Source organism: Andrographis paniculata, unplaced genomic scaffold (assembly GCF_009805555.1).
Source record: "Andrographis paniculata isolate CXL003 unplaced genomic scaffold, ASM980555v1 Contig80END, whole genome shotgun sequence".
Classification (NCBI taxonomy): Eukaryota; Viridiplantae; Streptophyta; class Magnoliopsida; order Lamiales; family Acanthaceae; genus Andrographis; species Andrographis paniculata.
In genome coordinates this window covers 2,912,941-2,930,264 of record NW_026137618.1, presented here as the reverse complement: position 1 = coordinate 2,930,264, position 17,324 = coordinate 2,912,941, and the positions used below count along the sequence as shown (strand labels likewise).

Sequence of the window (17,324 nt, the reverse complement as noted above, 5' to 3'; positions counted from 1 at the left end):
AATAGTAGTGGAAGTAAAATAAATGTAAATTGAGAATGGACGTACAAGACAAATAATCTGAATAGATTTTTTTCTTTTTGGGATAAAAGGGAAGATGATTTGGGAATAGAAGTAAATAACAAATATCTTGAGATTTGATACTATTCTTTCTTTCATTTTTTTTTTACTCTTTGGTTTCCTTTTTTCTTTTTTCTTTTTCTTTTTTTTTTTGTTTTTTTTTTTTTTGTGCTCTCCCACTACCAAAAAAACAAGGTAATAACCACGGGTTGTGGGTTCGTAACAATATCATCTTAACAAATAGATATTTTGGTTACGATAAAATCCGTAACAAAATAATTTTTGTTCGGTCAATGTTTCAGGCACAGTAGTTACGCAGAATTTTACGTAACAATTAGGAATATGGAAAATTTCGGTCAAAATAATATTGGTTATGATCAATTTTCATAACTAATTATTTTAATTTATTTTTTCCATTTAAATTTAATATTTGAAATTTTTAAAAAATTAAAATATATATATATATGTAAACACGCATTGTCGAGTCTTCACCCAAAAATCTCAAATACAGAAAGTAGGGCACACATTATTCCCCCCCCGCGCTGTTATCCTCCTTCGTACTGCACTGTACTCCCCCCTCCTTCCGCCGACACAACCATCATCGTCAAATTGGTTGGATTGACAAGCTACTCCGGCGCCGGCGTTCAGGTAAGGTGTTTAGGTTTTGTCCAATAAGATTCAGTGTGGACCTACGGTTCTTCGTCAATTGCATTCTCAAACTGATATTTTGAGGAACACAAAAAAGTTGCCTTCTTTAGGTTCATACGGACTAGTCGATTTGGGGAGTGGGTTTGGGTATGCCATGATTGCTTTCTCTTTGTTCAGGTCTGTGTCTAGAGCAAGCTATTGAGGTTGATTTTTTTAATTTTATTTGCAGAAAGATCGTTTGTTGATGATATCTAATAAGACTCTAGGATTTCTCCGGTGATTGGTATGATTTAATTGAACTAAATTTAGAATGAGATTTCATAGTTGAAATCTACACAGCGGGCTGCCCTAGGTTATGTGCAACTTTTTTTATCTTAATTTTAATTGTGTCTTATTAAAATTTTTCATCCTAACTGTTATGTTATAATATTTGATTGGATATATGCTTATTTATATTTTAGAATAATTTAAATTGAAGGGTAACCCTTGTTTAACTATTTCTAGAATTGAATATGTATATCGAAACGTGTGGCGTGTAACATCTATGATGCAGCCTGTTATATCAATGATTGGATCTTATTTTTTGCAACCTAAGGATGCATGTTGATCTTGCTATGCTCATATAGTGTGATATTACATGATTGAAACCACATTGTTTTGTTTCTTGCTAATCTCAAACTACAACCATCGAAATCAATTTGTACAATTAATACCATTGCACTTATTAATTTCAACAATATGTGAGTGCTAATGTTCCTTTTCTGTAAACACTTCCTTGGGCTCCTGGAGGTTCTAAAGTTTTCCGAAACCCAGCATCACCTTCTGCGGTAAGTGATTGACAAGTTATGTGGCTTATGTCCTAAGAATATTTCAGCATTCAACTTTCTTCAGCTATGGCTGCTGACATCTCATTTTGTTTATCTGATTTTGCATCTGTTGTTATGTAATTTGGGATAAATTCCTTAAATGTGTACTACCCTAGTCTCTAATTTTTGTATCTTCTAGCTGCAGAAAATTCTGAATACCTTGTAAAACTGGAGGTCATCTTATCTAAATCCTGCATGATTATGGGCTTCAAGTATCTCATTGTTCATTTGCAAACATCTAAATGGTTGAAAAAACTAACACTATGTTGTATAATGTATTTAATCCTTGTATCTTAGACTTAATTAGAGCCACGACTAGTTAGGATAGAGTTTAGATGACGGACATGATAATGATGATTTTAAACATACAAAACACCTAAAATCAGGGTGGAAATGGATACATCAAAGCTGATTCTGATCTCAAATTTAAATAAACAGTTGGTATGAGACCCGACACACATTTTATGTAATAGTACATAGTTGCTGGTTTCATAAGAAAGATTTGCGATTATCGAAAAGTATTTGGCCATGTTTTTTATATTTGTTACTCCTGTTAGGGAGGTATACAACGTCGGTTTTCCCTTTATATTGTGAAGATTTTGTGTTAGTTATGAATACACAATATGTGCCTTGCATAGAAATAAATGTCATTTGTTTCTAAACAATGTGAATAACCTCGTTCTTTTTATAAAACAATGTATACCCGTGGAAAAAATATGCATCATGGTTTTAGTATGTGTGTTAATTTCACATAGTGTCGAGATCCTAGAATTTATAGTGTCAACAACAGTCACTTATGATAAACTAATGAAGGAACTAATTCAAAGGCTTATGTTGCACTTTCAATCCCTTCATCAGCATGTAATACTAAAAGTGATATATATGTACCAATTCAATCCTACAATAAAGAATGGATATTGCAAAGTAGTGCGTGTGTGACTTTTGTAGTAGTTTGTGCTATTTTTACTAAAAATGAGTGCATATTTAAGTTGTGTTTTTTTACAGGATACTAAATTGTGGAGACAAAGACGTGCAGTGTGAATTCAGGATAAGCATACTTGAAGGCAACGGAAGGTCTGATTTCTTTTTAATGCATTTCCACTGTGCAAAGCTTCTAAGTGGTCTATGTTTTCTCGGGTGGTGGTGTAGTTAAGTGTTGTGTGCATTCCCACAAACCTGAAATATTCTTTGAACATTAGATTTGAGGATTTTTTTTTATATTCGTACAAAAGGGCAAGGAAAAATTTAGAATACTTAGAAATTTTTCTTAACACAAGTAGGGTATGGATAATTCTTGCTGCTCTAGTATCTAGTATCCGGCTGTTCGGGAGACTCTTTACCGACGGGCTCTTGGGGGAAAGACTAAAAAACGCTCAAAGGTTGACAGTGCCGCCAGTTCAGCTCATCCCCGCAGTGAGGCAACTGGTTTAACAGATACTGTAGCATTCCAGGAAGGGTGGGAAGAAATGCATAGTGGAGTTGCAGAGTTGAAGGCAACGATGGCTGAGTTCAAAACCATCAAGGCTGATGTGTATGCATTCATGTACAGAAACTCCGTAGCAGTTAGTGGCCCATCTGTAAGTATTCTTAATATTCATACTTTCTTTAATTGCATCCTACGAGCTTTGAATGGCTAAAAAATTTACTACGATCTGTTTATTCTTCATAGGCCACAACTCGTATTGATACGGTCTCTGAGCTTCTTAGGCCTGTCTCTAAATCACCTATGACGGTATGATTTTGTGAAACCCTAAAGTTAACTAAGTGCCAAATTTAGGCTAACCTTCATTTCCAACATGTATGCTTCCAACTCCTCTGCAATCTTTATTGTAGGTTGGCACCCGTGTGCTTATATTATCTCGTACCAGAGAGAAGAAACTTGTTGCTAAGGGACTTCTGCTCAGCCCCCCGTACCAGGTTCGTGGCATTGTGCCTTAATTTTATTCTTTTAAATCCTTCAATATGATGTTCATATCGCATTGTCGATGTTGTGACCGTACATGTCTCATAGTGTAATTGATTATGGTTTTATTAAGTATGGGCATCTTTAATTTGACATATGTAGTAGTTAGAGTATTGTGTATATATAGGCTGTTATTGTAGGGACAGTGGCTATGTTTGTGTAATGCTGATTCTGTGCTGATCTTATATTTTTTATCGTTGACATGACATTGTTTATGGCTATGCTGTTATTATACTATTTAGGCACACACTACAGTCCCAAAACCGATGAATGGATGCTTTATTATTGAGTCGTTATGTAGTCCCGACCTGCACATAATAGGTTTTTATGTGGTGAGGATCACTAACATATATTTTGATTTATCACTCGTCGTTACTCTGAACTTGAACTCATCTGCGGGGGTCTGCTCATATTTAGTGCATAAATGATAATTAATTTCCAATGGCATGATACTACAACACATACATGGAGCAGTCCTATTTGGAGGGTAACCGTAAGGAATTATTAATTATTGAAATTATTATTTTAATATTGTGCATGATCTGCTGCTTTACGTAGGTTTTATTTGTGAATGGCTGGTTTATAGTTCGAGTTGCAAACACATTGAAAATTAGAAAGTAGTGTAGTTTGGTGCCTAATTAATGGGTCAAATATCATGTATCGTAGTACATGTCCGAATGTAAATACTCGTGGTATATAAGTTGGGAAATATACACTTCAAATAATTTATGACATATTTTATGTACAATTTAATGTGTTGATATATACAGTGAACTACATACTTTTAAATTGCTCTTGTGAATGTTGTAGGTGACACACTTTCCTTGGTCAAGGTTTTCGTTACATCCGCCGCAGTCCTGGACACACCCTTTATTTTGCCGAAAATTGCTGGGGCGACTACCTTTCGCGAGGTTGTCGGTGAAGATCCTATTGAGTGGAACTATAAGGATGTATGGATCTACTTTCACAACTTTCACGTACGGATTCCAAAATTAAAATAATTATTACTTAAACTAAACCTTATTCTGTTCGTAATTGCAGCTCATGCGCCACCCCTGAAGGATATCGACCGGTTCCTTTATGTTTCGCCTCTGTTTGCATTATCAATTGCATGTCGTGGATGTTCTTGGATGGTAGGTTCTAATGGCTATGTGAAATACCTATGAAATAGATGCATAGACATTTGGATGCATCTTTTGTGTGGTAAGAATTATTGCTATAGATTGATGGATCTCCCCACTTGCTTATTACTAGGTTGGATGTTTGAAATGCTTGTGTTTAATGGAACATAATGTCGAAGTGGAGATGTTACTAGCCTTGTTTGATGGGTTAATTTACTTTGTTGTTTGCTGTAGGACATCGACTAGTAAACACGGTTATGTTAATATCCTATGTTGGGATTTCCTTATAGTGCGTATTGTTTTCAATTATGGCCGATCGTAATATTTATAGCATGGTTGTACAAGAAAGATAACAACAGGTTAATTTGTTACACACAAATTCAATTGTTCCACAACTACTCTTTTTTATGAGACGCTATTTTTTTGTAACAAAAACAAGAAATGACGTAACAAAATGTTGGTTTTGGTGTTTGTTGTTATGACCGGTTCCGTGACCATAAGAATGGATATTTTTGTTAAGGGTTCAATGACGTAACAAAAAAATAAATGACGTAACAAAAAAATGAAATGATGTAACGAAAAGTGGTTTTTCAACTTAACAAATATGAAGGGATATTTTGTTACGGCCAGATTCGTGACCATAAGAGAATATATTTTTAATTACGGCTTCAATGACGTAACAAAAAATCGTAACAAAAAACGTACTCTGACAAGGGGTCAGAGTAAAATTTTTTGGTAACGCAAGGCATTGTTGTAACAAATATCGTGACTAAAAGACCTGGCACACGTGTGGAAAGCTCGACTTTTTATTACGAGAAAAAATTGTAACAAATATCGTAACAAAAAGCTTGCCATAAGGATCGTTGACCAAGAGTAGTAGTTACAAAAATGTGCGTGGCAAAAAACATTCGTTGCGCGAGTACACATTACGGATAAAAGTCGTCACTAAGGCGTAGCAAATAAACATTACGGTTTTTTTGGTAGTGTCTTTTGATTAGCACTTTTTTTTTTCTATTTTTTTTTGAAAAAAAACTTGATTAGGATCGACTCAAATTGATAGAAAACTTAAGCACATGACTCTGATACCAGATGACATAGCCCGGCCATGTATAATTATGCCCAGAAAAATTTCCTTAGCCATAAAGGTTAATTGAACCAATGGTTCGGAATATATGTGAAAGAAGGGAGGATAAAGAAGAAAGAATGGTCCAGAGAATGTGACTTAACATGAATGATAACCAACCACGAGAATAAGTCTCGGACCTGAAATCAAACCATAGATTAAAACATAAACAATAGGCTAAATCCCACTGCAAATGATTGGAAGCCACGAACCGATAGAATCACTTCAAATATCTGATTTGAAACTCTAAATGTTAGAAAATCATTCTCTAACACTACAAAATTATAAAAGTGAAATTTGATTCAAGATGTAAAAAATTCTCATTACAAAGATAGACAAATACCTTATATAGAAGTCCTTGAGAAAATAAAAGACAACAAATAATAAAGAAAACAAACCAAAAGGTAAGTCTAACTATAAGGAAATAAATAATAAGGAAAGTTCTAGATATGAAATTATATTATATGAAAACCTATAATAAAAGGAGATTTATATTAAGGTAACTTCTAAAAGCTTCCATAAGTGATGATTCTCTTGATAATCTTCCATAATTTGTAATTCTCTTTATAATCTGTCATAATTAGCGATTCTCTTGATCTTTCAATTTGATTTTTGCGGGTCCCATTGAAGTAGTATCAAGTGAGGGCTAAGTGGTCACCAAACATCATCTTTAAATTGATTCTCCATAAAAAATCGTCGGGTCAACACAGTGATGGATTCTTAAAGCTGACGAGCTCGGCTTCGAGTGTTAGGTCCCACAGACATTTGAATCCTTGAAGATTGGACGTTCGCGTCAATTTGCATGGACAAATAAACATGTACATGGACATAAACATATAGAAAAATCAAACCGCGGACACTACTTAAAGAATGTGGCCTTAAAACAAGAAATAAGGAAAATTCCAGAAAATTAGTTTTGGGTGCGAATTAACGGCTGAAAATCTAATATGATATCGGATTTTATCTTGATTATAATATATTGAATTCTCATCGGGAAAATATCAAGATTTTTTTACAAGAATTCAAGAATATCCAATATGGGTATTTTGATAAAATCCCAAATTTAGATTTAAGTATAAAATAAATATTAATTATTATAAATTTCTTATTTCCTGTACAAATGGTTGCGTCCCTTCATATTTTTAATAGGTTAGAACGTCTATTGGTAAACACCTTTTAGATTATATCAATAGGATATATTGTAATCATTGTAAGACAGATTCACACATCTCAATACAAACTTATATTTCCTCTTTATTCCTGCAATTTATTTAATTTTCGCACTTCTTTCAACTTTTTTTTTTCTAATTTCTCACTATCAAATGTCTGGGCATTGCGTTTGGTACGAAATAATGATTTAATCACTCGAATTCCTCCATAAAGAAACCATTAGTTATCATCCGGTTGGAAAATTTTTAACCAACGGTAACATTTTGGCACGTCCAGTGGAACAATAATTTGTTCCTTATGGAAAATTATTCTAAATTCATTAGGTTACGATCAGGAAGACTAGTACGTCGTTTGATGGCTCGTTCTGAAATGGTGACATCTGCAGAATAAACCAATATCGTTCACACGATATCCTCAGGTCTTCCACCACCTCCCATATCCATCCCAGAAGGATTTATTCCGACCCGGACGGAAAGACTGCAGCCATCTAATGGCCAAGAAGCATCAAACCTGCCCACCCACGATAGTACAACTGTACTACCCAAAGAAATATGCCAGCAACTCGTTCACAATTTTTTTGCTACAACCCAATGGATAACAAGTGCAAACACCCCACCGGTTTCCCAAATGGAATGTGGTGTAACATATCATTTGCGGCCGCTTACTTCGGTCGAGTTTAGAAATCATGGCTAACATTGGTTGCAAATGCCTACACCATTGTTTACATATGCCAACACCACCCAGACTTACAATGTGCCACAAAGCATGGCACAAGTGTACAATGGCAAACCATGTATGCGTACTGGCGAACCATATACACATAATGTTCCTCAACATCAAACTACTACTCCATATGGGAACTTTTCTGGGACATCGCGTAACTTTCATCAAGCCCAAGTACCACCAGTGTTTCCAAGGCTGAATAATGTATTGGAACCACGACTAGTATGGAATCCTCAACAATTATTACAACCAACACAAGGGTATAATCCTGTGTGGCTCGGATTATTCAGGATGTTGTGCATCAACACTTGGATGATCAAGGTTATGGCCACATGATCTTGCATATAGGAAACCCTTTCAGGAATGGGTAGAACGTAATTATCCATAGCCGCGACAAGTCAGGATTTTAGAATCCTTACTATTCTCCGGAGAAGATGTACAATCTTTTGTTGAACATGTAGCCAGGTTTACGATACTTATTGGGGAATTGTCACATAATGAATTTTATAAGTTGCAATTATTCCCTTTAACTCTTACTAGGACTGCGTTTACCTGGTATTCATCCCGCCGCATTGACTTCATACAAAGTTGGACTAAAATGGAGCGAGAGTTTCATGACAACAGTTTTATAGTCCTATACCAGAGACTACACTCACAGATTTAATGGAAACAAAAAAATAGTTCAGTGAATAAGCTGTTACCTTTATCGAGAAAATCAGATGAACAAAAGCTTGTTATCAAATAATTATAAGCGAAGCCAAACTGGCCAATATAGTCAAGAAAATTTTGTTGCGTCTTCATAATTCACTTAGAGCCCATGAAGTGCAAGAGTTGACACAATTAATAGCTAGGGGTGCACGCCTTGAACGTCTTTTTCATAAGAAAGAGAGCAGAGGCGAACGAGGCAGACACTAGATTGTTGTAATTAATGTGGAGGATATGATAAACGAGCATGAACTTCCAATTTTATTGAAGAGGCCACAACAGAACTGGTACCAGAAAAGCCTTATACTTGCTCCAATCTTAAACCTCCAAAGGATAAAGACGTGCCCAAGATATTGAACAAGGATTTTTTGTTTGATATTACGCAGACCAATGCAATTTTTTATATTACCAAAAATTAATCATCCAGAAGCATCAAATAGTTGAGGCGTATAAGCATTTCAATGGCGACCAACTCCTTAAAAGCCACCCTAGTGTGTAAGTTAATACAATAATAGTTCTGGAATAAAATAAATTTGAGACCGAAGGACTGCCTATGTTACTGTTTCCATCGAAAAGGCATGTAACATTGAAAAAAAATCAATGAAAAATTTGAAATTCATGGACAAGGAAAAAAATATCTTTTAAATTTGGTTCTATGGATAAGTTAAAAATCATTGATATGTCCATGGACAAAGAAAAAAAAAGAAAAAAAAAATCCATAGACAAGAGGAAAATTATGTTTTTAAGAAATTAAATGAGTTACCGTGGAAAAGTCGGGGTTGGTATTTGCATGGACAAATAAACATGTACGTGGATAGAAATATAAAGAAGAATCAAACCACAAATACTACTTGAAGATTGTGGCAACAAAACAAGAAAAAAGAAAAATAGCGGAAAATTGATTTTGGCTGTGAATTAGCGGCTAAAATCAGATATCACTGATTTTATCTTGATTATAACATCTTAGATTTTTATTAACAAAATATCAAGATTTGTTACAACATTTCAAGATTATCCAGTATGGGTATTTTTATAAAATCCCAAATTTATTTTTAATTAGAAAATAAATATTAATTATTATAAATTTCTTATTTCCTGTACGAAGGGTTGCGTCTATTCATATTTCTAATAGGTTAGAACGTCTATTGGTAAACACGCTTTAGATTCTATGAATATGATATTTTGTAATAATTGTAAGACAGATTCTTGTATCTCAATACAAAGTTATATTTCTTTTTTATTCTTGCAATTTATTTAATTTTCGCAATTTATTCTACTATTTTTCTATTTTTTTACTATCAAACGTTTGGGCATTGCGTTTGGTACAAATTAAGGATTTAATCACTTTAAATCCTCCAGAATGAAACCCTTAGTTATCATTCGGTTGTAAAATTTCAACCCACGGTAACATTTCATACTGAAATAGAGGTTTATATTACACCAACTTTGAGTTGCTATATACTTAAAGACAACTATTTTTGGCCAATTACATATCTAGCATAAAGGTGTTCTTCCATTTGACTTTTGGAGCTGCAAAATACTAGCTTCATTCTAGCTAATTATTAAATCATGATGTTTTTGTTAAGTAAGATTTGATTGTACTGATAATTATTTGATAGGCTTTCACTATATATATGTTGATTTCAATCTATGATTTTTGGTGTTCCAAAGTATCGGAATATTGTTCTTGTATTTTGAAATAGACAATGCAATGTATGGTGGTTATCTATAATGAAGGATAAAAATGATAAATAACAAAAGGTCGGCTATTGTTGTTTTATAGTGTTAAAAAATTATCTATTAATTGTTCTAATACTTGCTACGCATGATATGAGACACATATAATTTTGTTGCTATAAGTTTCAGAAATATTTTATTGTTTGGAAGTTTTTGTTGCCGTTGAAAAATTAATTTTGTGATTTGGCATGTTTGGATATTAGGAGAAATGCATATTACTCCCTCTATCCTACTTACCATGTCCATCTTTCCTTTTCCGTCCGTCTGACTTATATTGTTACTTTCCTTTTTTTAGAAAAGAATTACACATTTTAATCTTATTTTAAAATTTTAAATTTTAAATTTTTTAAAATTTTGATTAGACTATTAGTTATCTTAATCCTAATTTTAATCTATAATTTTTTTATTACATGATAATTAATTTCACTAATACATTCTTAATTATTTACTAATTATACCCCTCATAAATTCTCGTGTCTACAGTAAAACGGACATGACAGCCAGGACGGAGGGAATATGTTATTAGAGTTACAATTAGTCAATCTTAAGGTTGGTTATAGTTGTTGGGCAACATGATGTTATGATTTAGTTTTATACGTTGTTATATATTTATTTAGTAGATGGTCCGGACAACAATTTATGGAATTTTTTTTTGTTATAGTATGTAGCTGGTGCCCATAACTTCCGTGAGGTAGTCTATGCCGATCCGATCGAGTGGACATTCTTGTAGTTGTATATGTTTTCATATTATTAACTTCTAGTACTTGTTAAGTAAATGGAAACTCTTCTCCTTTGTCGGCATTTACGAAACATATTCGACCATCTTTGTTATGTTTGAACCAATATTGACGGTTTCTTATTATTATTTTTTATTTGTAAACTGTTCGCTGAAATGATAGATTACTTTCATGATAATATGTTTTTTTATATATGTATATAGGTGATATGCTAGCAATAGTTAAGGTTTTCATCATGCATGTCACGGTTCCAGACACCGCACTTATTCTGCCAACAATTGCTGAAGCACGTACCCTCGGTGAAGTAGTCCATGTCGATCCCATCGACCGGACGTACAAAAATGTATGTAATTTATCTTAGAAAGTTTATTTTTTGTAGTAATTTATTCATTTTACAATTAAATATTTATATAACTTATTTATTCATTGCAGCTAGTTCACCACACCTTAGTTCATCCTCTATACTTTTGCCACTGCATGAGCATCCACGCACTATGTATATGTTTGAACTTGTACTGATGTCTTACATGTTTTCTATACTCGATTAAGCATTTTGTGTATAACTATGACGTCTTTGGGGCTTACTTGATGATCATTTTGTGCATAAGTATGTAGTATTGGCTTATTTCTTTATGTAGTCCTTATTTGTGTAGTTGACACGATTGTTAGTGTAACTGATTATGAGATCCCTTAGACTGTGGTTCGATAATTTTCATTCTTTTTAGGTTTTATGATGGATTTCATAGGGAATATGGAAAAAATTTTTTTTATTAATTTTCACGAAATAGATGTTACAAAAATCATTACAATTGTGTCTTCAGGTCATAACAAAAAGTTATTTTAATGGACAAGTGCTTTATTTTTGTCACGAAAATATGTTTCAAAAATCATTACAAAAATATATATGGGTGTCAAAAACATTTGGAATGCATTATTTGTTATGTCTATGCTTCGTTACAAACAGACATTTATTTCTTGTCACGAACAAGACACCGTTATAAAAATTGATACAAAAAATATTGTAACTGTCGGAAAATTTTTGCACCGTATCATTTGCTATGGAAATTATACGTTATGAAACGAATTCTACTTTTTTTCGCGTACAAAAAATGGTAACAAAAAGTTCTCCCATATGCATTGACCATCACTCTTATGCAACGACATTTGTGGCGACACAAATTGTTTGTTACTAGAGTAAACATACCGACATAAATTCACAATGAAATCGTTACAAATAGTTTTTTTCCATAGAAAATGAGTACTTGTAGCGGGTTCAATTCCGTTAGAAATAGACATTTTTTTTGTAGTGGCACTCACAAAAGCTAAGATTTTGTGGACAGAGCTTTAGAGAGTGAAAGTGGATAAATTATTGAGAGCTTGAAATGCAAATGAGAACTATATGCTCTATATGTGAGGGAGGGGTTGACCGTTGATGTTCTTTTATAGGCCAAGTATTCCGTTACACTATTCTACAATGTACAACCTTCTAAACCATACGTACAAGTATCTACGAGGATCTATTGGATTCGCCAAGGTTCTATCATGTTCCGAAAGCTTTTGAAAAGATTCTGGGAACATTCCTCAACCTAGACCTTCATTAACATCTAATATTCTGCAATGTTTTTTCTAAGTTTTTTGCCTAAAACTTACGATGAACCTTTAGTCTTATCCCAACACATTTTCTTGTGGGGAATAAATCACGTTTGGAAAACCAATTTAATGTGATTCTAGAGGCTATCCAACTTACCTTCATTCAACATTATCATACCACAAAATTTTCCTATTCCAATAGCAACATGTTATTCTATGAATACTTTTTACCAAATTTTGACTATAGTTCATGCTATAAAAATAATTCCTATCCGCTTTTCAAATAAGTTTTTATGAAGCTCCTTGTTAGCGATTATTATGCTAATTAATTATGCATCTTCTATACTTAGCTCCTTAATTGTGTCCCGTAGATTACTCTTGTCTTTACTTACCTTCCCTAGTCTATTTCATAAATTTCTCTTATCATTCTATATAATCATATGTTGTAATTCTCTTCAAGTGCAATAAATCATATTATTCCAACATTCACATGGTATCAGCCAATTAGGTGTGAAACCCTCCGTTCGGTTTGTTCACCACCGTCCTGCTGCTGCGTTCCTTCTTCATTTTCTATGGCAGAACAAGATCCTCCTACCCTTCCCCTCTCTACTATGATTCACATGGTCCCTATCAAATTAACCTCTACCAATTATTTACTCTGGCATGCCCAGATCGAGCCCCTCCTCGCCAGTCAAAATTTTTTGTCTCTCGTCGATGGCTCTTCTTCACCACCTTCCGCCAATATCACCACCGCTGATGGCCAACAACCAAATCTTGCGTACACACATTGGCACTACCGTGATCAACTCTTGAAGTTGTTTCTTATCTCCACACTTACCGAGGACTCGATGGCCCTCATGATCGGATGCAAAACATCTAGGGACGTTTGGGAGGCCCTTTCTCGGGCATACAGTTACGACTCTAAGGCTCGTGAAATCAGCCTTAAAGATGCTCTTTGGTCTGCAAAGCGCGGCAGTCTTACGGTGGCCGAATATGGTCGACACTTTAAATCCTTGTGTGATCAACTTGCGGCTATAGGACGACCAGTTGACGGGTCTGACAAGTCCCACTGGTTTCTGCGGGGTCTCGGCGCAACCTTCTCTAGCTTCACCACCACCCAGCTTGCTCAAGATCCTCTTCCTGATTTTACAACTCTTTTGGCTCGGGCACAAAGCCATGAACTTTTTCAGCAATATATTGATGATTCATCCTCCTTGCAGGCTACTGCCTTCTCTGTAATTAACCAAGGACAGAGGCACACTGCTACTACCACCAATGGTGGACGAGGTCGATCGTCTAACAATCGGGGTCGTGGCAGACGTATTGGTGGTGGTCGGGGTCGTCACAACTTCAGACAGTGGTGTTACTTTTGTCGAGAAACTGACCATGATGCTTTTGATTGTCCTAAGCGCTTTGATCGATCCTATGATCGCTCCTGCAGGCCATCCTCCACAGCAAACCTTACTGAAGCCTTCTCGGCTGGATGTTCTCTCTCTGCACCGGCTGTTTCGGACTGGTATTTGGATATCGGGGCATCGGCTCACATTACCTCCGATGTCACCCAGCTTGACACTGCCTCCCCCTATTCTGGAACTGATCGCATAACTGTTGGTAACGGTGCAAGTCTTTCCATTTCTCATACTGGCTTCTTACATCTTTCTCCGGATCTTAATTTGAATAATGTTCTTGTCGTGCCTGGCATCACTAAAAATTTATTGTCTATTAGCAAGCTAACTCGAGACAGTCTAGTTCAAGTACTTTTCACTGACTCCACATTTCAAATTCAGAAACGGGATACAGGTCAACTCCTCGCAACAGAAAACCATGACCATGGACTTTATCGGCTGGATTCACAAGCTGCTGCCTTTTCTGCGATAATTCATAATAAAAAGGTGCATGCTGGCTTTGAACTATGGCATTCTCGTCTTAGCCATGTGGCGCCTTCTTTCATTAGATTATTACATAAATTGGGACTGGTTTATGTTACTTCTTTATTGCCTACTCCTGGATTATGCAACTCTTGCCAATTAGCTAAAAGTTCCCGGTTACCCTTTACTACAAATGTCAGTCGGGCTGCTGCGCTTCTGGACTTGATCCATTGTGATTTATGGGGTCCTGCACCCATCACTACACTTTCTGGTTTTCGATACTATGCTGTTTTTGTAGATGATCATTCTCGATTTTCTTGGTTCTACCCTTTACGCACGAAGTCCGAATTTGTTGATGTGTTTTTACGTTTTCAATCCTTTGTTGAAAATCAATTTTCTCGTCGGATTAAAAAGTTTCAGAGTGATGGTGGCACAGATTTTACAAACCATCGCATACAATCTTACTTTGCAAGATATGGTATTCATCACCTTATGTCTTGTCCTTACACCCCCTCTCAAAATGGCAGAGCTGAACGTAAACACCGGCATATCACTGAGATGGGCCTTGCTTTGCTCTCTCATTCTTCTGTTCCCTTGCATTTCTGGGTGGAAGCTTTTAGCACGGCTGTTTACACAATTAATCGTCTTCCTAATATCATTCTTGGTGATCGGTCTCCCTTTCAGATTGTTTATGGGCATCCTCCCTCTTATGTTTCCTTTCATATTTTTGGTTGCCGTGTTTATCCTTGTCTCCGGGACTATGCCAAAATAAGTTTGAACCGCGAAGTCTTCCATGTATTTTTTTTGGATACAGCACAAGCCATAAAGGTTTTCGATGTTTTGATCCTACCTCCACTCGAATTTTCATCACTTGCCATGCAAAATTCGATGAAACCTGCGTTCCATTCTCAAAATCCAGCATCTCCAAAAATATCTCTCGTTTATCTATGTCCGATTTTTTAGATGGCCCACCTGTCTTGGTTCCCTTGCCACCACCACATCATCCGCCAGCTAAGCCATGTCATGTTTGCCTACCTGAGTTGCCAGAGTCACTTAGTCCTCCGTTGCCTACGCACGACCAAGAGCCTTTTTTCTCCACCGTTGGCCCTAGCTGATCCGTCTCCTTCTCCGCCGCTACCTTTGGCTCCACCTACCATGGCTAATGCTATCCCTCCTATTCGCACTCACCCAATGCGAACATGGGCTCAGTCAGGTATATTCAAACCTCGTTATCCTACCGACATTGCTCTTGTTGATTCTAATCCTCTGTATTCGGCTCTCACTGCCATCTCTGAACCTCGGGGAATCAAATCTGCTCTTAAAATTCCTCATTGGGTCAACGCCATGCATGAGGAACTGGATGCCTTGCGAGCAAATAACACTTGGGATCTTGTCCCTAGACCGCCTAATTCTAATGTGGTTGGCTCGAAATGGGTTTATCGCACAAAATTCTTGGCAGATGGATCTATTGATCGATATAAGGGCACGCCTCGTTGCTTAGGGTTTCAGCCAACTTCCTGGGTTTGATTTCACTCATACCTTTAGCCCTGTCGTAAAGGCGTCCACGGTCCGCATTATCTTATCTCTTGCTGTCATGTGTTCCTGGCCCCTACATCAACTTGATGTCAAAAATGCTTTCCTCAACGGCTATTTATCTAAGCCGATCTTTATGGAGCAGCTACCTGGCTTCATTGATCCCTTATATCCAAATCATGTATGCCGTCTTAAGAAAGCTCTCTATGGTCTTCGTCAAGCCCCTCTGGCCTGGTATCATCGTCTTCGGAATTTTTTGTGCACTCTTGGATTTATTTGCAGTACTGCTGACACATCTTTATTTGTTCTTCGACGAAAGTCTGTACTCATCTATCTATTAGTATATGTTGATGATATAGTTGTCATAGGAAACGACAATGCTGCAGTTTCTTCTCTATTGTCTCGCCTGCGCACCGAATTTTCCATTAAGGATCTTGGGCGTCTGGGGTACTTTCTTGGCTTGGAAGTTTCATACAACTCTTCTGGTCTCTTCCTCAGTCAGTGTAAATATGCCCGCGATATTCTCGCCCGCGCAGACTTGCTTGATTCCAAACAAGTCTCCACTCCTCTGGCTCCCGGCGCTACTTTTACAGCTGTTGGTTCTGCTTTTCATGATCCTACATTATATCGCTCATTGGTTGGTGCTCTTCAATATTTAACAATCACGCGCCCTGACCTTGCTTACTCTGTTAATACTGTCAGCCAATTTCAGCAGCACCCTACGCTTGAGCATTTTCAGGCTGTCAAACGTATTTTAAGGTATGTTAAAGGCACTCTCAGTTTCGGTCTATCTTTCTCACCAGGGCAATATGGTATTCATGGATATTCGGATGCTGATTGGGAACGTTGCATTGACACTCGACGTTCAACGTATGGATATGCCATTTTTTTAGGTCCAAATCTTATCTCATGGAGTGCGAAGAAGCAACCAACAGTCTCTCGCTCCAGCTGCGAATCTGAATACAGGGCTCTTGCTAATACAGCATCAGAACTTATCTGGGTTACTCACCTCCTTCGAGACCTTCACGCTTCTCCGGCTTCTCCTCCAGTGCTCCTTTGTGACAACAGAAGTGCACTGTTCCTCAGCCAGAATCCAGTCTCTCACAAGCGCGCCAAGCACCTCGATATCGACTGTCACTTTGTGCGAGAATTAGTCGAATATGGACGTCTGATTACTCAGTTTGTTCCGTCTTCGCTCCAGCTTGCCGATATTTTCACAAAAAGTCTTCATCGACAAGCCTATGAAATGTTCAGGTCCAAGCTTCGCGTTTCCTACAATCCCACGCTCTGCTTGCGGGGGCGTGCTAGCGATAATTATGTTAATTAATTATGCATCTTCTATACTTAGCTCCTTAATTGTCTCCCGTAGATTACTCTTGTCTTTACTTACCTTCTCTAGTCTATTTCATAAATTTCTCTTATCATTCTATATAATCATATATGTTGTAATTCTCTTCAAGTGCAATAAATCATATTATTCCAA

General features: G+C 36.3%; 2 protein-coding genes across 2 annotated transcripts; both read left to right on the top strand.

Annotated features, from left to right (window-relative positions):
* The first annotated feature begins 594 nt into the window (after nt 1-594).
* Nucleotides 595-4,771, top strand: LOC127241109 (uncharacterized). The gene is made up of 8 exons (XM_051260009.1): nt 595-705; nt 1,495-1,532; nt 2,577-2,645; nt 2,878-3,148; nt 3,241-3,303; nt 3,405-3,488; nt 4,345-4,484; nt 4,576-4,771. Exons 4-8 carry the CDS (start codon nt 3,038-3,040, stop codon nt 4,676-4,678), a joined length of 501 nt encoding a protein of 166 aa, XP_051115966.1. The 5' UTR covers nt 595-705; nt 1,495-1,532; nt 2,577-2,645; nt 2,878-3,037; the 3' UTR covers nt 4,679-4,771.
* An 11,131-nt stretch (nt 4,772-15,902) lies between these two features.
* LOC127240963 (uncharacterized mitochondrial protein AtMg00810-like) lies at nt 15,903-17,168 on the top strand. Its single transcript, XM_051259836.1, has one exon. It carries the CDS (start codon nt 15,903-15,905, stop codon nt 17,166-17,168), a length of 1,266 nt encoding a protein of 421 aa, XP_051115793.1.
* Nucleotides 17,169-17,324: the final 156 nt, after the last annotated feature.

What these genes read in the sequence shown, in the direction of transcription:
- LOC127240963 (XM_051259836.1), top strand. Translation starts at nt 15,903, where the DNA reads ATGTGTTCCTGGCCCCTACATCAACTTGATGTCAAAAATGCTTTCCTC.
- LOC127241109 (XM_051260009.1), top strand. Translation starts at nt 3,038, where the DNA reads ATGCATAGTGGAGTTGCAGAGTTGAAGGCAACGATGGCTGAGTTCAAA. An exon ending in TGCTCAGCCCCCCGTACCAG is followed by an intron (nt 3,489 to 4,344) that starts GTTCGTGGCATT and finishes TGAATGTTGTAG; the next exon opens with GTGACACACTTTCCTTGGTC. An exon ending in TTGAGTGGAACTATAAGGAT is followed by an intron (nt 4,485 to 4,575) that starts GTATGGATCTAC and finishes TCGTAATTGCAG; the next exon opens with CTCATGCGCCACCCCTGAAG.